The sequence below is a fragment of the Camellia sinensis genome, chromosome 4, assembly GCF_055761805.1.
Source record: "Camellia sinensis isolate YWXY chromosome 4, ASM5576180v1, whole genome shotgun sequence".
Lineage (NCBI taxonomy): Eukaryota > Viridiplantae > Streptophyta > Magnoliopsida > Ericales > Theaceae > Camellia > Camellia sinensis.
The window spans coordinates 20545744-20569473 of NC_138964.1; the positions used below are offsets into that span (position 1 = coordinate 20545744).

Genomic DNA, 23730 nt, shown 5'->3' on the forward strand with positions numbered 1-23730 from the left:
ATCCACCCACGTACCAAAATTAACAATTTTGACGCGATATAACCTCATATTCAAACCCCATAATCATTTATTTCACATTCACTAAAAATTCCTCTTTTTATTTCACACCCAAACCTTAGGTTTGCTCAAACCACTCCCAAATCCCACCATTTTTACACAATGACAAATAACTAAGTTAAAAACCATATGAAAGTGTAGAAAATCCATACCTCAAAGAGAGAAGACGAGCCAAGCAAGAGTGAAACTTCAAAGATGTCGAAATCCAACTCTATACAGATCAAAATGGAAATCTTGAGATGGTCTACCTTTTTAACAAAGGGATTACGGTGAGAAATCACTAAAACTAGGTGAAAATGTAGAGAGAGAGAGAGAAAGAGAGAGAGAGAGAGTTTTAAAGAGAGATGGTCCTAGCTTTAGGTCTTAGAGAGAAAAGATCTGAAAAAGTAATATAAAAAGTCATTTTCGCGATCTGATATACGCACAGTCCGCTCGAGCGGAAGAATTGACGCTCGAATGTCAGATACAATAAGTTGTTCCGTTCAAGCGCAAGAAAGGCCGCTCGAGCGCGAAGACACAATCAACAAGACTCTCACCGCTCGAGCGTTCGAGCGCAAGAAGTGACGCTCGAGCGTGGACAACACATATCTAGTAGTTTTGTAGACCTGTAAAAATATTGAGTGTTTGCAAAGCCCGCTCGAGCGTAAGAAGTGCCGCTTGAACGGAGGACCAAAATTCTGGGCAACACAAGGTTTGAGAAACAAGCGACCAACCTACCTAAACACAACCACAACAACCCAAAGGCCAATTTCAAAGAGATACAAGGGAAGAAAGGGATAAACAACAATATGAAAAGCATTAAACCCGAGTCCGAAATACCACAAGAGTCAGGTTAAAACCGAAATCGCTATAGTTTGGGATTACATTGATTGAAGTGTTACATTTGGGAAAAATACACTAAGGATTTTTATTTTATTTTTACATTGGAGCGTTACGTTTGCGAAAAGTATACTAAAGAATTTTTTTTGAGTGTTACGTTGTTACGTTTGGAAAAAGTATACCAAAGAGTTTTTTAGTGTATTACATTGAAGTGTTACGTTATTGGAGTGTTAAATTAGAGTATTAGATTTTTGTTCGTAATGTGAGATTTATTCTAGAATGAGTGTTACATTGGAGTGTTAAATTTTTTAGAAAATCACTTTTATCCCTAAAAATTAAACCAAAACATGTAAATGACTACCCTTTTATGTAATTTCTACTTTAATGGGACCTTTGGGTTTATCAGAAAAAAGATAAGACTAAAACGTTCACAATATCACATTTTGAAATTTATTGGTGCTTCACCCTTAACTTTTGAGTGATAATAAAAGGGGAAAAAAAATGAAATTTCCTCTTTCTAATTCCACAAACTCTTGTTGAGCATAACATGTGCATAGTAGCCAAAAACAGTGTTTTCTTCACTTGTGCCCTCTTTGGCTATTGGGACATTTTGTTTGTTTTATATCTAAGTGGTTGTGTTTTTCTCTACTAATTGGATTTATTGTCCTCATTTCAAAATTGGAAAACGCTAGACCACAAAATTTTTATAAAAAAAAATTTACTAAATAAATATATGAGTGGAAACCACACTGTATTTGATAAATTTTTTAGTAAATTTTTTTTATATCCCTAACATTGTGGGATAAATTTGCCCATATAATACGACGGATAGTCATTTACAAAAAGTCAATTTTATTCATACACTACAATAAAACATCATTTATACATTTCAGATATAAACTTTGAAATAAATATCAAATGTCTGGACATATATTTCTAAACAAAAACCAATTGTTCAAATATAAACAAATATATGTGAGCAATTCAATTTTGTTCCAACATAAATGTTGTGTACTATTTTCTGTGAGGTGCAAACAGACTACGCCCCTTATAATACATTTTTTCAGTAAATATTAAATATTTTTGTAACAAATGTTATGTAATCTTCTAGGATTTCAGGTAGAACTATGAAAATTTGTGATTCAAAAATCAAGTAGGCATTTTTGTGGTAATATTATGCAGTTTATGATTCAAAAATGTTTCGATAAAAAAATGCATAACATTATTAAAAAATGCAAAAATATATTTTTAATCGCAAAATAAAATTACATAAACATTAGTTACAAATATACATGACGTACATTAAAAAAGAAAAAAAAATACATACGCAACATGCATAAAAAATATATATATAAATAAATAAATAAGCATAAAAAGCAGCATAAACTACATCCCCAATCGAAGGGACTTCCAACAAATGGTCTGTCGACAGCTGAAACAACTATGCATATGCATTCTAACAGGTCTCTGGTAGATATACTCACAAATCATCTACAGAAAAAGAAAAATTTAATTACCAAGTTCATTCACATACATCATAGCAACATTCCTGAGAAGATCAAATACAGAATAGGGCAATATTCATCTATGGCCTGTGGAACATAACTATAGTCCATGGCCAGATGAAGGACAGTAGTGTACTACTAGTAACATGCTAAAAGAGTCCAATTGAAAACTAGATTACATATGACAATATTTTCAACTAATACAGACCAAGTTCTTAAAAACTCATCCATGCATTCACCTTCTTGTCCTTCAATAGTAATGTACCTTCCTCTTGAATCAGTAAGATTTTCTTCTCTTCTTTCATTTTCCTTTCCCTTCTGTCTTTTTTACTTTTGGGAAAGCATGGAAAAGGAAAGTTCAGTAAAAATTATCCCATGGACGGCCCTGCACGTTCATCACCTGTTCTTTCAGTTTCAACAGAGCACCAAAATTAAGATACCCAAAAGAAAAGGTTCCATCGCAAACTCTCCTTCAAGGTTTCTTAACATAATACACATTTTTGCAGAGATGATACATTCAGCAGAATAAACAGATTATGATCTTACTATTTCTCAGGTTTCCCTGGATGCATAAGAAAAGAAAAAAAAAAAAGAGAAGAAAATTAGAAGAGGTATTTTGCTTCATTAGATGCACACCCCATGGATCCATTGGTCATGTAGATCCTCACCGTGAAGGCCACCAAATGTGATAGAACCCTGCAACAATATTATAGCAATTTTAGAAAACTTCGCAATCCCTACTTTTTCAGCTAGCCCTTCACTGATTTAGGAGTTACTTGACCACCGCTTCCTCCATTTGCATTAAATCCGGTGATAGGCATGGATTGTTGAGCAAAATCTAATAACAGCTTCCTCTGTTGCTCGTCAGTGTGTGGAAGACTTGCACGTAGAAGTTCGACAGGCATTTCCTTGCTTATGGCTCTCGTGGTCTCAGAATCAATAATCTCACTGCTCGGCTGGCCGTGCGTGTATATCGATTGCACTAAACTATCATATTTACTAACACAATACTTGGTCAGGAGACCAAAGAACGCATCAAACGAGGCCTGCCAAAGGGCAGGGTTGGGTATGCTACAGTTACTAGCAGCACGAGGATCAGTCAACAGTTTGGTTGCCCTTTCGAGAACAGATATTAAAATAACCGAGGCCCCATCCCCAGCAGGGCTTCCAAGGGGACGGAGTGGTGGTTGCTCCGCTGAACAAACTACCGCAGCAAGACAAGCACTAAGCGCATTAAGATCCATCCCATTAACACACGTCGAAACTATCTTCACAAGATTAGTAATCGTCTCAGCTGCCCCTGAATCAGCAGGAAGACCACCAAACAAAAACCTCAAATGACGGAAGATAGCCATGCAAACTATTCGGGCAAGCTCTCCGCCGGGGAAGAGAAGTTTAAGGTACCTAGAAAGGAGCTTGCGACCCTTTGCAAGAGAAACTAATCGTAGGAACACAATGTCATCTTTGGGGGCCAACCCAACTGAGGAACTTTTTCCAAGTGGGTCAACAAGCTGAAGTGAGGCAGCCAAGCCTTCCAACAGGATCTGTCGCCTCCGCCTAAGCTGAGTTCCACCATCTTGTGGCTGACTAAATTGTAGGAGCCGGTCAATGTCGTCTATGTCAAGAAGAAGACAAATTCCATCTTCGATGGTGATTCTAGCTGCAAGCATTGGTTCCTGTTCTAATGGCTTTTCAGAAACTTGCTCAGCACTGCCATTGCCAGAAGCAGAGGAAGGAGGGTCAACTTCTAGGAGAGGACGTGGCCTACGTATTGAAGAGAAGGAGACCCTCCCAAGTGCATCAACTTGGAGATGTGGAAGTGAGTCTGCACTATTACGAGATCGAGAAGTAAGCTCTTTTGGATGGATTGGGCAGAAACGATGTTTTGATCCCAATTCAGAAGCTTTTTTTGCAAGACGAGCTTGGTGATAATAATCATCTACATATGGATCATTTCCATGTGTGACAGCATGCTGCATTCTAAGAATACTCTCTATCTCCTCAGATGTCATATACTTCGATCTGAACTGAGGGCAACCACTATCAGTCTTCTGGTTACTAGTATCAGAACCTTGTTGAGAGAGACGGATATTCTGTCTACCTCTTTGTGATGATTTAAGTCTTTGATCTCTCATATCCACCAACCCATATTTACTCAAATGTGCGGGCGAAGAAGTAAGGGCATTAAATACTTGGGATTGCATTGCTGAGAAATGGGCTAAAGATGGTTGAACTGGAAGATGCATTCTTTGCTGTTGCAGCTGCTGCTGTGATGGAAGTAACTGTGAAGATAATAACCCTTTCTGGTAAGAGAATTGTTGTTGCGAAATGTTGTTTAAGTGATTGGAATGGTCCCCATGAAACATGCCAGCATGGTTGGCCCAGTGGTTTTGTGATCGGCTGTTAATAGAAAGACCAGAAGGGTCCAACTGAGCCATATTTCCACCATAATGCAACCCATGAGGTAAGCCGGCCAAATGTAGATTAGAGCTAGATAAAGGAGAAAAGTTTGGAGCAGAAAAGGGTAACTGATGACCTCCGGTATGAGAAAAAATATTTAGGTGATGTGATTGGTTGCGTGGTGAAGCCTGTTGAGATCTGCCACCAGGTGGAGGGAAAGAGGTAAAAGATGATTTGGGTACCAAAATAGGTTCGCTGGAAAAGTGTTGCTGCTGTTGTTGCTGCTGTTGTTGCTGCAGAGGATATGACGATGTTCTGTACAAGGGTTTTGTTTCTGCAATACGCACTGAATTATGTGGCTGTGATGACCATCGTTTGCCTTCTTGGGAACTTTGTGTGTCATATATATGCGGATCTAACCAGTCAGGGAAATCTGCCTCCTGTGACCATTCAGCCGCAGATGAACCTGCAGGTAATCTCAGTTAACAGAGGACAAGAAAACAAGCTCAAGGAATTAAAGATTAACAATGACTCAATCAAAGAAAAACACCTTTGTGAATTTTTTAAGTGCCCCAAACAGGGGAATAAATGAATCATTAGATGCGAACAGAAAGAAGCTACAATTCACATACCATGACTGTTCAATATGTATTTTATTAATCATATCATGATCCTATTAATATCCTTTTATGTATTTCATTGCTTTTATTTCTTTTCAAATTTCAAGAATGGTATGGAGAATGGCACACAGCCACACACACATGCGCATGTGCACATGCACACACACACGCACCCCACATAGAATCCTTGTTGTATATTTACCTCCATCAGATGTCTCCAGGGAAGCAAATGCTTCATGTATTTCATTGCTTTATTTCTTCATAACAATCAACAATGTTCTGGACAAGAATGCACACATGCATTCCATGTAGAGTCGTTATTGATAGATACTAAATATTCAATTTTATCAGATGTCTCCAAGGAAGCAAAGTAAAACAGGTTCAATATCACGAGACTGAAATATAATTTGAGCTCTTTACAACATAAATTAAACAAATCAAATATATTCAACAAAAGAGTAAGTAATAGTAGTGATTCAATGACCCAAAGTAAAGACCATGGTTTAGTAATAATAAGCAATTTTGAAAGAACAATTGCAAGAAGAAATTAGGGAAATACCAAATCAGTGGGACAGTGGATAAGTAATTGCACTATAGATGGAATCTTTTGTGGTGCAACTCTGACACACAGGATGGACCTGCACCATGCACACAAAACTTGCACCATCTTGAAAATGAAAATATTGTTTCACTCACTGAAATGCAATTTCCCCGAAGAAATTCAGTGGACACTGAAAGACTTGATTTCGGGGTATCGGTAGCAACAAAACTGATGAAAATTTACTGCCCTGATTGTTAAATTTAATCTAATGTAATTTTCCCTTTGAATCGGAGTGGTTAGGGTATGCCCTACAAAGCATGGGTACTACTAAAAAGTTTCAGTGTCCATCTCTCGGACATCTGTTGAACGCCGACACCAACCCCAATACATGTTGGACACACATCCAAAAGTGTCTTACTATTTTATTGATCTTTTTAGACCCATAAACAATTTCAGACTCACAAGGGACATGAGTGTCCATTGCTTAGAAACACAAAAAACACAGAGATCTAGACACAAGTGTGTAAAAAAAAAAAAAAAAAAACCCTCAAGAATCAATGATTAAATTCAAAACAATGTGGATTTATACCTATTAATCCCTCCACTGTGTTTTTTGATTTTTGGAATCCTCAAGCAAAAAGCTTCCAATTTGTTATGTCTTTTTAAAATAGATATTAAAATATTTTGTTTACACTACATTTCCAATGTATCAAATTTAAAATTTGTCGAAAATAACTATATAGTCAATGAATAAAATCAAAATATTGTGGAGTAGTCCCTAGGGCTTTTTTATTTTAGAAACCCTAAAACCAAAAAGTTTCAATTTGTTTAGTGATGGAGCTTTTTAAAATAGATAATAAGACATTCTGTTCACACCTCTTTTCCAAAATATAAAATATAGAAAATGATTTCTTTGTATTTCGATGTAGTAGAATTTATAAGTATTACTAACATAAAATTAATTGTTAATATTTTCATGTATACATTATTTTTCGCAGCGTCCCTTTCATGTCTATGGCCTTCTTTTTTTTTTCGTTACATTTTTTTTTTTCTCCAAAATTATTGTCAGCGTGTATATATCTGTCATGTGAGGAAAAATGTTTAGGTAACCCCTTGGTTGTTTTTGTATTGGCAATTTCATTCCAATATTATTGGAGGGTTAGTTGGGTCTTGAGTATGTTTCATAGTAAAACATCAACAAGTCATCTTCAGCTTCAAGCCTTGATCGTACAAACATAATCCACTTTGTTGAAGAGATAAAATTTATGTATTGTATTAGCATCATTTACGGAGTTTTGTCTAGATTAGTCCTTTGGGTTGGTTTGTTCAGAGAGTTCTTGGCCATAGTTTAGTTTTGGACAATAGGCTAGATCAATTAATGGGTACGACTTTTAGGACCCATACACTTCGTTCGTTATTGAGCCTTGTACATCGGGCTAGTTTCACTTTACCTTGTATACTTCAAGAGAAATGCACATTTGAACACAGAAACAACTTCGTTCGAACAAGACAACCATCTCTTGCAATTGGCTAAACAATTCTTTACCATCTTTGTATACTTCACTTTACCATCTTTGTAACCAAACAATTCTAACCCTATCGGTCACCTCCATGTTTATAACCAAACAATCCTTCCCCCTCTCTATTCCCTCTCTCTGCACCACCATCCCCTACTCACTCACTCTCTCTATCACCACAAAACCCTCCATCACCATTCAAATTCCACTCACCATATCAACAATTTCTCTCAACAATTTCAAAGTTACAGCATATAATACATATATGCAAGTATTCATGTACACATTTGTATCAACACATTTTGAACGATATGGTTTACTATGGAGGGTTTGGGCAAGAAGATCTGGATCAGCTATTCAAGGCAATGCAATCAAATTAAAAATCATAGTGCTCTAGATTTATGCCCTTCACAGAGGGGGGCAACAAGTCTAATAGTTCAGCAAATCATAGTTCAACATCAGATTGGACAACAAAGACAACCATCTATTGTAATTGGCTAGTTGGATGTTATCAATCTAGTCTTCCTCCAGCACATCCACTTTGATATTGCAGTATAATTTTCTTTAAGGTAAATTACACTAGCCTTAGGGAGGTGGAGGCGATGGTTGGTGGTTTATGACAAATGAAGCGGAGGTGGTGAGTAGTAGGTGAGGCAGAGGTGTGATGGCAGTGGGTGGCAAGAGAAGAGAGAGGTTGAGTGCTGTGGTGTTGACGTGTGACGACAGTGGCTGGTGGTGATGATGGATGGCGGCAGCATAGTGGTGAATTTGCAGTACCTCTCTCTCTCTCTCTCTCTCAACGAACATCAGCAACACCTCCAATCATCATTACAACAATCATCTTTTCACTATTCGTTTTCCCTCTACCATTGAATTGTGGCTGTTTGTTTTGTAGATTTTATACTTAGTAATTTAGTATCCATTCCTCTGGTTATTGGTTGATTGTGTCGAGATGTAGAGATGAAATGGTGTGGTTGCTGCCCGTGAGCCTATGGTTGCTGCCCGTGGGGGTTGTTCAGCGGTGGAGGTCTGGGTTAATTTTATTATAAAAATTAATGAAATAAAATAAAATAAAATAAAAAGAAGAAGAAGAAGAAGAAAACAGCCTATCATTCCCAGTGGTTAATGGAGACAACGATGATGCAAGTGTGTTAGTAAGAACTTGTGCCACCAAGAGTTTCGGGTTTGAGGTAGGTTTGATAATGAAAACCATCATGATTTTGTCAGGTGGTAGTGGTCGGTAGCAATGCTGTGGGTGAGCGGTGGCTGTATGATGAATTTGGTTGTGTTCAATCCTTGTACTGCCAAAATGTTTAATTCTATGGATTTTCAATAAAGGTTATGATGAATGTTCAGGTTTTGGTGACCCACCATGATGGTGGCAAACAATGATCGCTTGAAATAAAGGTTTGGATAGTGGTTGCGGTGGTTGTTGGGTACAAAATATATGTTGCAGCAGTATAGCTCAGGAGAAGGCAATTGTTCAAAAAATAACATTTTTTAATAGAAGACTTCATCAAGTAACCCAAATCATATGACTAGACCAAGTTGGAATAAACTGCACAATTGCACATGTAATTTAGATTGCAATGCTCAATGCATATCAATGTGAGAATGATATAAGCTACCGACTTACCATTAAATTGAGCATGATTAGAGGAACATTAGCATCAGGTGGTCAGTTCATATGTTTTTATTGACTAGTAAGGTGTAGAATCAAGTAAGATGTGAATGCAAGAATGCCATCATTATCTTTTAAAAGTAAAGAAAATACCACTGCATGTTTAAGCCTAAAGACTATTTAAACCATACATGACAGTGGGCAGCAAATGAGCACCCGTTGGTCATCTTAATCACAATATAACTAGAAGTGGGGGGAAAAAATTAATAGCACTAAAAATTGAAACCATTACTATCAGGTTCATCAAGGCTCCCACAATAGGATAATATAACCCAAATATAAGCAACAATGGATGTACTTACTTTCCCTCGAAATTGATCCAGATCCTCGATCACCAATTACACCAGGATGTCTTGGTCCAGTAACAACTTTGTTCAACTGCACAATAGAACAACTTATCTAAAACTGGAAGAAGAAAAATATAATCTGAGTGATGATGCTGTTGATGATGATGATGACAACTAAGCAACCATAAGATTATGGATGTGTTATATAGAACTTTTGGTATGTCACATGCTACAAGGGTGATTATTGTCACAGAAATATTATTAACTGTTTTTTTTTAACCAAAGTGGCCCACTCAATGTTTTAGGTAACTGTTTCTCTCCACTGTCTTTCTCATTAGACCAGTTACATCTTCACAAATCCCACATGAAGTGGAATACTTGAAATCAAATTATTTACAAGGATGAAATTCTCGTTATGCCATTAACCGATTAAAACTTGGGGCATTTACACATAAGTTCCATGTTGTGAACTTATAATCCATTAAATCCTAGATAAATTTTGTGCTCCTTCAAGTCCTATTAATTTTTAATAGACGAAACTACCCTTCAAACAATCATTGGGAGGTCAGTGTGCTGATAGCCAACATCAAGACCACAGCATCTCTTAGAGGTCCCTCTTTCTCTTGGAGTCCAAGAACGACCAATTAGGTGGAGCATTGGATGGCCACCAAATATCTCAGAGGAGAGTTGGCTCTAAATTGGATGGTGGACCCCACGTTACCTTTATTTTCTCTTGTTAGTCATGATTTTCCTTAATCTGTATGCCTTAGGGCCTTTCTTTGTTAAAAAAAATAATAATAATGGTTGTTCATCATTTGTAATTGTTTATAAAAGTGAATGGTGATGTGACATTTATTTTGACTTTCAAAGCTTCAAAACATCATAATTTCTACAATAGACATTTATCAAAAATAAATGTCCATCAAACAGACTAAGAAATTTATGTGCAAAATTGAGAAATTTCTCAATTTTTTTTCAATTTTAAAATTGAGAATATTATCAGTTTTTAAATTGGAAAAAACTAATAATCTTTGTTTTAAATAATAATAAAAAAAAACCGATAAATTTCTCAAAAACTAATAATATTCTCAGTTAATATTGGGAAAAAACTTAGAAGCTTCTCAATTTTACTACATAGTTTCGCAAACTGATAAATTGTTAGTTTTTTATAGCTAAAAAAAAAATATTTTATTTTTATAAAATTTTATATTCAATATTGGTCTTGTTTAATAGATCTCATTGTGTAGCCTCCAAAAATATAATTTTTATTAAAAATAAATGTGTATAATAAAAGTTATGAAGTTTTTAAATTTTGAAAAAACAAAACAAAAGTAAATGCCATATCAGAAATACCCATTTGAATAAGAGAAATTATCTAGTGCTTTTGAGGCATGGTTAGGTTGTTACCAAAAGATTTGTGATTGGTGGAGAAGATAGGGCATGAGACATAATGCTTGGTGATTGGTGGATAACATTGTCATGAGGTGTGCACTTGTAACACCTAATAATTTTTTATTAGCACTCAATGGATTGATGCTTCTCAATTCCTTCAATTTTTTAATAAGGATAAAATGGACATAAATACATAAATATTTTGAAAATAGGACTTCATGGGTTCAAAACAATGAAAGAGGACTTAATGGGACACCAACCTTACCAACAGGGCTTTTAAGTAATTAACCCTAAAAAATTCTCAAATCGCTATTGCTTTAAAGAAGGGAAACTCCAAAATGGTGGTCTCCCTTTGTAAGTATTGATAGAACTAAGATGACCTTGTTAGGCAACCCCGATCCATCTTTAAGTATCTTACATGGACTCTGAAATAAATCAAATATCCGTGCCGGACACCTAACACTTGGACAAGAGTGACGCATATCCGTTTAATACTTTTCATCAAACACTACTTATATATTTATATTTAACAACACTATTCTCATATGCATATATTGTTGTCTAGTTGCTATAAAATCAGTAAAATGTGTTTTTGACATTGTATGTTACATTTAATACCATTTTATCTCACGTAATAGATTCATAATATTAAAAATAAGACTTTTTTCCCGAGTCCACATACCCCTATATTTGAGATTTGATGGGCATACCCTTATATTTAAGATTTGATGGGTCCGATCTCTAGATACAAAGCCACACCCAACACCCGTACCCGCACCCAAGTCCATGTAACATAGACCATGATATCCCCATGAACTCTCTTTAGATGAATAAAAAGGGCAACCTTTAAGTCAAAGACATTCCATTTTTAACAGTTTTGATTGGAAGCATGTGCTTCCTAGATTCCACCGTTTGTGAATCCAAAGTCAGAAATCATATAACAGTTAATATATAGGAGTAGCAATATTCACTAGGTATGTTTAGGGAACCCATTTATTTCAGAAAGCCTAAAACTCTATATAAATAGTACATGAAGAACCTCTAGATCCCTCACATACATTGATCATTGATGGGTTGGATGGTGGTCGATTGGGTTAAGGATAATGCAATGCATCAATTTATAATATGTGAGGTGCCAATAACAATAACTTTTCAAATAAATGGATCAGTAACAAAAAGGAATTACTAATAAAGGAAAGAGAGAACAAAGTAAGAACAACGAGTCCTCTTACAACCATAAAGGAAAAGAAAGTCACTATCAAGCATTTCTATAACGATTCCGGTTTTGACCCGACCATTTTCATGCTCTTGGATCCGGATTCCGTACCTTTAAGTGTTGTTTGTACCCTTTTCATTCTTGTTGTTAGTTGAGTTTGGTTGTGAGGAATTATTGGTTGTGTTTGAAATAGGTTGGGAGTTAATTTTTTCAATAAAGTTGTTGTATGTTTCACTTCTGGTTAACTCGAGCGATGCTTTGGTCGCTCGAGCGGTCTTCGAGATCTCTCAACATTTTTGCAAGTTTGTACAACTTCTGGGAATGGGTGATCTTCGCTCAAGCAGTTTTTTCTTCGCTTGAGCGGTCTTTTGCAGGTCTGAACTTTTGGGAAGGGGTCATTATGCACTTGAGTGATATTTTGGTCACTCGAGCAGTGTCACTTATTGTGTTTGATGCTCAAACGATAGTTTGGTCGCTCGAACTGTCTGTACATATGTCAGTTTTCGGAAAAAGGGATTTTTGTCACTTTTTCACCACTTCTCTCTCTAAAACACCTCTAACCCTAATTTCTTCCCATTCTCTCTCTAGTTCCTCCCCATTTGATAGGACTTAAAACTTGGTTTTGGTTTGGTTTGGTTTGGTTTTCTCTCTACTTCCTGCTTAAAACCTCAAATACACCCTCACCCATTGATTTCTCCACCATAGTTCCTTGGAGAAAAAGGTAGAACTCATTGGAAGCTTCGTTTTAATCGGAGTGGATCTCGTTTTCGGTCTTGTAAAACTTCCACCCTTACTCTCTTCATCTTCTACTCTTAAGGTAGGGATTTCTTCAACCTTTGGTATAATTTTTAACTAAATTATTTGCTCTTAGAAAAGGTTTAGTGATTTGAAAATTTTGCGTTATATCTAGAGTTTGATTTTGAAATATAAAAGAGGGATTTTTCGAATAAATTCTTGAGAGAGGGTGTGAGAGCGTGTATATTGTTGGGTTGTGTTGAAATTTTGAAAACTTCCTTAAATGAGATTTTGAAAATCACTAATGTTTGGTTTATAAAAGTAAAAGAAAAGATGTTAGGTTTGAAAAGATAAGAAGAATGTATCTGTAGATGATGAGAGTGGAGTTGGATATTTATCAATGCTTTCATTTTGAAATTTATGAGATTTTATCTATTGTTGAAAAATTATCTGTTGAGTATAAATATCCGTTTTGGATTATCGGTGAAGGATAATTGGATTATTGTAGAAATTGTATGAGAATTAGGTTAAATTGAAACTAATTACTCATACATCTTGTATCGAGCATTGTTTCATACTTGAACATTGAAAATATATTGTTTTTGAGGAAAAAAAAAGTATATACCTTGGTGAATCTGGTTAGAAGATGTGGTTGTTATTTATATTGTTGGCATGTGTGTCCTTGGTGAAAGTCCAAAAACCCACGCGATTAGATGCCGATCCTTCTAGTTAGTACCGGTAAAATGGCTTTAGTAGTGCTTGTATAGCCTACTGGCAGATGTACCTAAAGATTGCCAGTGTTTTCTATCCACTGCCCTATTTTCTGATATAAAAGTGTATTTTTCATGAATTGAAATATATTGATAATATCATTGCATTGTTTTGAGATGGAAAAGTATAATGTTTGGCAAAAGACATGCATATGCATTCACCTTATGACTTCATTAAGTTTCATACATAGTGTTAAGGTATCTCTACTGAGTTTTAGCTCACCCTATGTGGAAAACAAGGTGCTCATGATATGCCTACACCAAGGACTTATAGCTTGGGTGTGAAGCTGAAGGCTCATTTTTGTTTCTTTGGTGTAATTATGTTTGTTACAAGCCTCGGGCTTTTTAATTGCTTTGGACTTGATCCATCTTGGTGTAACCAAGCAATGTCTTGGAAAGATGTAATTATTACTAATAACTTATTAGGGTATAAACTTATCTGTATTATCTTTTATTACGGTTCACTCATATATGACATATGTTATAGATTCAGGATCTAAGATTTATGAATGTATGCTCGCATTTGATATCTTTTGTACGGTAAAAAAAATATAAATAAAGGCTTAATATTTCGCATGTCTATATTTTCTATTGGATATCATGAGGTGGGTTGTCGCTATTGTTTTGGGGTGTTACACTTTCAAAGAAAGAAAACCAAGAATCACAAACAGCTCTCCAACCCTTGGATATCAAAAGGAGCGGAAACCCTATAAATGGAGGAGAATTATAGGTCCAAAACAAAGCTAAATGACACGCTTTAAATGGAACTGTCTCTTCCTTCTGCAGTATTAGTTCCAAACTGGAACTAACAACAACTTATGTGCATTGTTCCTTGCCTCACACACATGTTTTCACCCTTTGTAATATTTTTTCCCACAAATGGTCATCACTATAAAGCTTCCGATTGCTGCCAGAGGCCAGAGTACTTTATGTATTGAATAAGTACGATGTTGTGGTATTTCCAGTAGGGTGAGATCAGCTTAGGAGTGCCTGTAATTATTTCCACGACTAACATGACAAAATCAAATTGCCAATACATTTTAAGTTTTTGTGCTTATTGCATACTTACAAGTCATCAAATACTAGTAATTTTACTGGTAGGTTAGGTTTCATACTTGATCCACGCTAGTGCGAGATCATGAGTGACTGTATGTCAATGTTAAATCACTGACTACAACATAGCAACAATAGCATAGTGCAAATAGTTGGTCACAAGGTGGTGTGGAGCCTTCTAGGAAGACGGTAAGCACTGAGCTGACAAGGGACAACCACCAGTGGTGGAGGGTGGAGGGTGGAGAGTGACGGTGCATGAGGTCTTAGATGGTGAGAGAGAGTGTGGTAGTGGAGGTTCAAGCATTTAGACTATAGACTCTCTCTGACCAGTCAAGGTGCTGATCCCACCCCAAGGGAAGAGGGACAATGAACCATGAAAAACCTACAACTGGTTATCCCCCATGTTAGATGGACTCAGACAAAGTATCAGGCACGAGCAAAGTTTTTAACGGCGAATGCGTACCTCAAGGCATTTTACCCTTCATGAGGAGAGGCATAAGCCTCGGAGCGGCGTAAGCCTCGAAGCATTGAGGTGTAAGCATTTCAAATTTTAATATTTGGTGAATAAATTAAATATTTTAAAATAGTAAAAAAAATAATAACAATTAAATATAAAGGTGTAAATACGTTTCTCCTTAAGGTTTTGAACATTCTACTACATAAAATGAAGTTTTCCTTCACTGAAAGTGAAATTGATATTCTTGACTTTAGTGATTGAGCTTCTCACTTAACCATTAACTGTTTGTTTGTTTTTTTTTTTTTTTTTTTTTTTTTTTTTTTAAATTGATCATTTACTTAATATTCCCTGCAGAATATAGTTGCAAAAAAGGTTTCTTTTTATTTTTTTATGTTTAAACAATCTAATAAGCTAAGTTTAACAAAAGTCCAAGGCAACCTCGGCATATGCGTACTCCTCACATGGTTATGTGCAAAAAGTGTACAAAGCATGCTTAAGGCGCACGTCTCAAACTGTGATGCGCAAGCCTTTGGAGAGTAATGCCTAAAAATCAAAGCCTTAATGCGTTTTACCTTAGTCTCAAGCGAGGCGAGCATCAAGGCGAGTCTCAGGAAAGTCTTTTAAAACTCTGGGCGTGAGTGCGTGTCCAAGGACATATAACCAAAAGTTGGATATGGGAAAGGGAATGCATCATAGACAAATTTTAAATAAGATGTAAATTATATAGAAATGAGCTTGAAATTAAATAAAATTTAGAAAAAATAAGAAATTTCTATCAATCATCCATGTATGAAGCCAGAAACGTTCCTTTACTAACAAATGTGAGTTTCTTCAAAAATTGTAAAAAAAAATTTAGAGAATTCAAGTGTCCAAATAGGATACGGGTGCCATACACATATCCTACACCCTTATCCTTTTCATTTCTGGTGTACACAAGTACTTTGAAAGAAGAGTCCATGTAACATAGGTAATCTCAAGCAGGGGTCATGAATCATGAGTTCTACTCCTAACTTAGGCAAGTACTGGTAACATCAGGGTGCCTTTTAGAGAACAAACATATAAGAGGTCGAAGGACCCGCTCAAAGTCTTGGACAAGCACACAACATGGAGGGCATGCTCAGCCAAAGAGTGAGCATGCCCAATACATTTTATGAATTTTGTAGAGAGCAGCATAGAAGAGGACACTTGCGATGAGACTCGCTTGATTGAGTTACCGAGTGTGTCTTCTCAAGAGATGGTTGTCCTTGATTTCCCAAGCTTGAGTAACTGAGTGTGTCCTCTTAGTCCAATGGAAGGGTGTGCTACACGCAGTTTAGAGATGGTTGTCCTTGATTTCCAAAGCTTGACACTAAAAGGCACCTTTGGCACACTATTCTTGATTGATATAGCTCAACCCTAGAGAGGTGTGTATAGAATATAACAATTTCACTAATTGAATTTAGATAAGAGAAACTTATTACCAACACCTTACTAAAGGAAGCTTAAACTTCTCACCACTCATCAGACACGAAAGAATTATGCTGAGACTGAGACCAACTTCTCCGCAGATCTTTTCTTCAACATCACATTTAGATCAAAATTGCACCAATAATTATAATATTTTTCATTTAAATTCTTAAACTTCAACCATAACAAATATCAGAACCTTACTTGCTAGATGTCATCTTTGAAGAAAGGAATCTATCAGTTATCACTATAATGCAAACTGCAAAGACTAATGGATACATCTGATGGTTGGCATCAAATCAGCGAAAATGACAACAGCAGTTAAAATCAATAAATATTTAATTGCTACAAGCATTCTACTAACAAAATAATAAAACTGGATATTCAAATGACATAGGAAATGAGAACAATAAAAATTAAATATTTACTGCCTGAACATCCCAGGTGTTATGGAAGCTAACCTTTGAAAATGTACTTGTCAGATCATCAATATCAGATAAGGATCCAATGCCTGATCCCTAATACGAACAAGAATAAACAAAATCAGAGACAACAGACTATGAGTACAGAAATAAATAATAAATTGTATACCAGCATTCATATTAAAGGTCACCCATGAAACTAATGTTTCAGAAGATAAAAAAAGATATGGTCATTGAAGACAAGAAATGTTTTCTTTTTTTTTCCTTCCTTTTTCATTGTGATATCTCAATCCCTACTCTCTTCTATTTCTTACATATCATTTAAAACTACCACATCTTTTGGTCACCTAAATTGCATCTTTCCAATGAAATCTGCAACAAACTCACAAAGAAGAACCAACTTAATCCTCTTCGAGCTAACCCTCTCAACCAAATAACTACATTGAAAAAAAATGAAACACAGCAACAGATATCTCAACTATTCCTCCACAGCTCCATAATATAAATTGGAATCCTATTTGCTTAGACCACTCAGACTTCTTAAAAACCATTGTTGTACCATAGACTACATTAAGTAAACAAATTATGAAAGTGCAAGCTTCAATGCGTCTCCTCCATTTGGCTGCAAAACCCGTCGTCCAACATACCATTGCCCATAGGAATCCCCAATTAGCATGATCATAAACCCCAATATGCAAACCCCATTCACATCACTTGTCAACCATGACTCCATGAGTTAATAGAGTCATCAATAACTAAAGCTACATCCAAACATTGCAAACCCCCACCATTAGCATCATGAGATTCAAAATCTACATCTCTTGCCATCTTCCTCAAATGCATAGCATTAACTTTCCCCTCCAAATTACATTCATTTGCCACCAAGCTAATCCTTAAAATCCTCTGCCTCACATTTCATTTTGTTTTGGAGTCAAAAGATTAAAGAAGAATTTAAAGCCCCAACTCAAAACTCTTGATGTATAAAAAATGTATAGTTTGCCACTGCCATGACAACCTCTGTACCTCGCACTTGTGCAACTAGAAAAAGAATTGTTATCCCATGTAGACCTAGACCTTCATCAATTTTACAGGACTCCAAAGCTTCTAACACACCCTTTAAATTAGCTGCTACAACCATGCCATGTACCCCAAAGTTAAAGGACCCAAACTGCATTCCATCTAATTTAAGCCTCCAAGTGCTATAGTCTCTAAAAAAGACTCTTATGCAAATGATACACATTTGACCTGCTCTGCTCTTTCCTATTCATTTTCTCAGCATCAATAATCATTCTTCTATCATGGTTTAATTTATTCTAAGCATATGCTAAGCTATGAAAACTTACATATACATCTATATTTTATCCCCTCTGTTAGCCACAATGATGAGGTTTCTATGTCTAGCTCAATTCCCCAAATAGGACAACCCTCGCTAACTTTGTTTTCTTTCCCTCCATTATCTCCTTCATTCTACTAACAAGCCTCATTACTTTCTTTAACATCTAGCTCCTTTACTTCCCCTTACAGCCTAGCCTCCTTCACGCCTCCGTTTTCAAAAACCTCGTTACTCCACTTGCTTAAGTCCATCTTCAACAACCACCACCCACTGACCACCACCAAAACCCTTCTCCTACAACAACCAAAATATGAATATGACCTAACACCATCTAAGGATAAATGGGCTGCACACTTTCTGAAAATGCTCATCCAAACTTTTCAAAACAAAAACTTCTCTCCTCGACGTAGAAAAAGAAGACATTAATTATTCAGTTGGACGAATTATCCTCCCCCAAGTGTACGGCCAACAAATCTTTAGAGTAAATGAACTCCAAAATTCCTCCCTTAAAACTAAAAACATTCTTTGGCATCCTTTCTTTTGTATGGAAATTGAATCACATCAAAGTCTACAACAGTTCACCAATGACGTTCCATGTAGCCACCACCTCCCTTAACTGATCCCATGAAGCCGCCCTCCCCACCCCACCCAAATCATCCACTACCCTATGTGAACTTGAAAAGGCCCTAGAAATGCCAGGCCCCACTATTGAAAATGAACACTCCACAAATCTACCTCCCAACACAATTAAAACAATCTCATTAGTGACTAACAGCCTCCTACTCCTTTGTAAATATCTTCAATGAAAGCCTCATTCTTCGGAATATTCAACCCCTTGACAATTCATGAACTTATTTAAAGCTTCACGGAGAAACAATCAGCAACTCCCTTTCTTTCCTAGTAAGCCTGTGTACCTTCTTGGTAGTGAATGTCATACAGCTCTTCCAAGTTCCACTAAATGATTGAATTCTTCAACATCATTTAATTTGCTGGATACCAGCCCCTCTAGCACATCCTCCTCCTATAAAGTCTCTATAGCCCCTCTTTATGCTTCAAAGTCTCATTTTATCCTCCTCGAAGTTCTCAAATATCACTTGCGAGAAGGCATCAAAGTCCCTAAGTTTAACGCCTAAAGCAAGACTGACTTCTTTCTTCACCTTCATCTATTCCAATCACAACACAATAGTGTCGTACCTTGAAGGTGATCACATCACAACTGGAGTGGTCCAAGTGGACTCTACTAGAGGATAACACTTCCATATAGCCTAGGAGTGGATTTGTCTCCACCTTAAACTTCTACCATTAAACAAGAATATTACAAATTCTTTGCAACTTGCAAGGCAACTGAACAGAACCGTACATGGAACTTGAGCGATGCATAGGTTCTACACTTCTGCTTACAAGATATACCAAAAAAGCAACATTAAAGAAAAAAATGTTGCTAACACTAAAAGTTAAGGACCAGTAAAACCAGCATGCTAAGAAAAAAGTAGAAGAACAACTAATGCTCAAAAAGAGATTCACATATAGCCAAACCTGAAGAGCCTCAGCCTCACAAGCAATGTGAACAATATCAATTACTTAAACCACACTTCAAATAGTATTTGATAGTAAGATTTATAATAAACAAACCTTACCTCTTCCTTATCAAAGAGATGGTACTCATCATCACCATACCCAATAACTGGAATGTCATCTTCCAAACCCCCCAACTCAACTTCCTCCACAGCTTCTTGACCAAAAAATGCATACTGTGATGCATTAAAGAGTGCATTTTCTGCATGAAAAGTAAAACAAGTACATAACGTCAAATCAAAAGACAAAACTCGTTCACACTCACAGTACAGGCCATCACAGAAATCCAAGACATAGAAGTTAGTCAAAGAAAACCTTTGTCCATAAGATCAAGTAAAAGCCTAGGCGAAAAAAGTTGATGTATATGCAAATAAAAATATAAAAAATCAGCAGGCATAAATCAGGTGTACATAACAGAAGTATTTATATGGGATAATTCAATTAAGAAATCAAATAGAACAAACATCTTAACCATTACCATATTCATACACTTGTTGTGCAATTGGTCTCTATTGATCAAAACAAAAGGATAATCGTAATAGGCAAGAGACATTTTGTCAACAAGCTTTCTGAGAGCCCTATTCATGCAATTATTGTTCAAGGTTTCTTCTGCTAAAATTTTGTCAACAAGCCCGGTTTGGGAATAGGCTATTTTAGTTGGCTATTTAACTTTTTAAGAAAAGACGTGCAAAAAAATAGAGAGAGTGATGTTGATGTGATATAGGGTGTTTTGTTTTATTGGCTATTATAGCCTGGGATGAGCTATTTTAGCTCATCCCAAACACCCCCAAGGTTTCCAAGAGCCCTATTCATATACTTGCATCGAGGAGACCAATTTGCTCTTGTTGGAGTAGAGCTCATACCAAATCTTTTACCAGGCCCATATAAGGAGTTCCTACAGTCAAGGTTCTAAGGACACCGTAGTTTGAGAGGTACGGCGCCTGCCACCTAAGCGTTCAATACTCCAAGTGTGTGATTGACCTCAAATCCATCTTGCTATGTTAAACTACTACTAGAATGTGTAGGATGTTCTATTGCAGAGCGTGGGGTGATGGACCCTCAAGGCTCCATTGTTGAATCATTAATATATCCAATCCAAAAAGGTTAGAAGTATGCTCGTTCAAAGAAGTCTCAGTGCAATGTACAAAGACTTCAACGACCTCGTTGCCACTAGGAGCAAGTTGCCCTTCATGAGAGGCAGTGACTACGAGTTGGTTCTTCGATGAAGCCACAATCAATGGGGGTGTTTGGTGGAGCTTTTTTGAGCCAACTTATGGCTTTTGGCTTTTAAAAAGTTGTTTTGGACTGTTTGGTTAAACTTATTTTAAACAACTTCTGATTCTAACAACTTATTTTAAGTCAAAAAAGCTTATTCTAAGAAGTTGCTCACCCCTTACTTCTGATTATCAGCTTCTGCTGTGGACATATTAATTCACGATTATACTCTTAAATTTTTTTATTTTTTATTTTTTTAAAAATAGAAAAAGACACAAATGGACTATAAAATATTATTATTATTTTTTAAAAGAAATGTAGACAAATAGTGAATGCTAAAAAATAAAAGTTAATTGAAAAAGCTACTTCACAGCTTATTTAACAAACACTGCTCAGCAACTTAAATCTATAATCCAACAGTTATACTAAACAGATTAACAGCTTCTGATTAAAGTCATAATCAATAATCCATAATCTGTTAAGCTATAATCTATAATCTGTTTTAACAGCTACACCAAACAGGACCAACGAATACCACTCTTTCCCAGAGGAGTATTGTGTCTAAGGATAAACAAGTTACGCATCGGGAGGTGCCATCTGGGACGATGGCAAGCACTGGCATGGTTGGAGAACACTGGATGTGGGAGAGGAGAACCAAGGACAATCCTAGTACAGAGAAAAGGTGGCAATGATGCACCAGAAGAGCAATAATAATATGTGTGGAGATGGATGTGTTGATCCCCTTTGTATAGGTTGACGCTAGAGAGAAACCAACTTTGTCGAGGACACGAGCATGACCCTCTTGCTAGACAAAATCGAGAGAAGCGTGGTCAACTCTGCAACCTCTATTGTAGATCTCAATGAGTGCATCACACAGGTCAAGGTGTAGGTACGATACATCTCTTTTTGAGTGTATTAAGTAGCGAAAATATAGTAGGTATTATATGGCTTCTAATGCCTTAGGTCTCAGTCAAAAAGCCTCTCTCTGTAAGACAGGTATTGGCACACCTTACCCCCGAGTGGGGAGCTCGACGAGTTCTTGGATGAACCTTAGGTGCTAGCCTTCAATCCACAAGTCCTCTGATGTTTTTGAGTGAAGACATGGCCCCTGCTCCCAGCCCAAGTATAAAGAATCTAATAAGCGCTTAAATAATTACATTTAAGCCCCCTAAAGTACATTTGTTAAGTTGTCAATTTTGGTTACTTGATGTATTCTAATGCATTTTTATTTTTTGCAATTTTTGGAGTTCATGACGCTAAAATGCTATTAATTTGGAGATTTTGAAAGCTTGATGGAAAATATAATTGAAGCCTAAATCAAGTTAAAGAAATGAAGTTTAGAAATTTCAAAAGAGCGAACAAGTTACCCTTTTTGTGCTCAAGCATAGTGTTTGAGTGCTTGATCATTTAAGTTACTAGAGAGAAAAGGATTGTGTTTGTGTGCTCGAGCTCAAATGTGACGTGCTCAAGCACAATCCAACTTATAATTCACATTTAATACTAGGTATGAACCAAAATTAAATGCCGTATTAAATAACTAATTTTAAAATCATGCAAATAAAAGAAAAGTCCATTGAAACTAACTGCACCTATATAAAAAAAAAAAATTTACTATTTCGGCTGAAGGATAGCTTTGTTAAATACTAGGTACGTTTAGGGTACGGAAAAAATTAAGAAGACAATTGGTGCATACTTCGTATACCCAGTAACAGAAGTACCAAGCAAAGTACGAGTACGGTATTTTATTGAAGTATCCATGCTTCATAGATTGGCAATGTACAGAACCCGTCAGCTATTTGTACCTAGGAGGTGACAGACATGACACTCTTGCTTGCAGCCCCATAACTACCCACTTTTGCTTCAAGCGAACCACAGTAGTTCTCTTCAATTTCAAAATCATCATCACCAATCTCAAATTCCAATTGCCTTTGAATATATTCTATATTATCCAGATTTCTACCATTGGATTGGGTTGAAATATTGGGTGGGGACCCAACTTCTACCAAGCTAGAATGAAAATCTTCAAGAGAAAATTTGGATGAACCTCGATTGTTTCTTAATTTCTTCCCCATTTTCAATGAGAAAAAAATTGAAAGCAATTGGGGAAAGGGAGCATTCACTGGAACTAAGAACCCTAGCGATATATATATTCATATATTAATACAAATAGCTGAGATGAGCATTGTGCTGTCGCCAGCAATAACCTCTTACTCATCGCCGACCTACCCATAGATCGAATCCCCAATCTTTGGTAGGCTTCGAAGCTGTAGAGGTAGAAGTTGGAAGATCGATTCGGTGCTTGATCAACCCAACTATCGCACGCTAGAAATCAAGGTACAACGTTCCTGACCATTACAGCTAAAGCTAGAAATCAAGAAAGCAATAAAGACAAATTTTTTTCAAAAACCCTAAGATTTGTCTCTCGAATTGATTTTGTATACAGATATAGTGGAAATATAGAAGCTACAAACCGAGAATCTGAACCAAACATGAAGAATTTGAATGCAAATGCACAATATATACATAAAATGTTGCATACAAAGCTAGAGAGAGAGAGAGCGAGAGAGACCTGGTGAAGGAAGCATGATCAACGAGCAATTGAGCTTTGATTCCCAATCAGAAGTGGTTGACTTTGTATCAGTAACGAATTGTATGTGTACTTATAACCCTAGCTCTCTACGAATCTCTT

The 23730-nt window shown here is 36.4% G+C and overlaps 1 protein-coding gene across 1 annotated transcript; it reads right to left on the reverse strand.

Moving 5' to 3' along the window:
- Positions 1-2368: 2368 nt before the first annotated feature.
- Positions 2369-23730, reverse strand: LOC114256550 (protein PAT1 homolog 2-like). Its single transcript, XM_028196214.2, has 5 exons — positions 23611-23730; positions 19889-20028; positions 16958-17014; positions 9443-9518; positions 2369-5247 (listed from the first exon to the last, which is right to left on the reverse strand). The coding sequence occupies exons 1-5, from the start codon at positions 23624-23626 to the stop codon at positions 3131-3133; spliced, it is 2406 nt and encodes an 801-aa protein (XP_028052015.2). The 5' UTR covers positions 23627-23730; the 3' UTR covers positions 2369-3130.

What these genes read in the sequence shown, in the direction of transcription:
- LOC114256550 (XM_028196214.2), bottom strand. An exon ending in ATCTCTTTGATAAGGAAGAG is followed by an intron (nt 17,015 to 19,888) that starts GTAAGGTTTGTT and finishes TGTTCGTATTAG; the next exon opens with GGATCAGGCATTGGATCCTT. An exon ending in TGACAAGTACATTTTCAAAG is followed by an intron (nt 9,519 to 16,957) that starts GTTAGCTTCCAT and finishes TCTATTGTGCAG; the next exon opens with TTGAACAAAGTTGTTACTGG.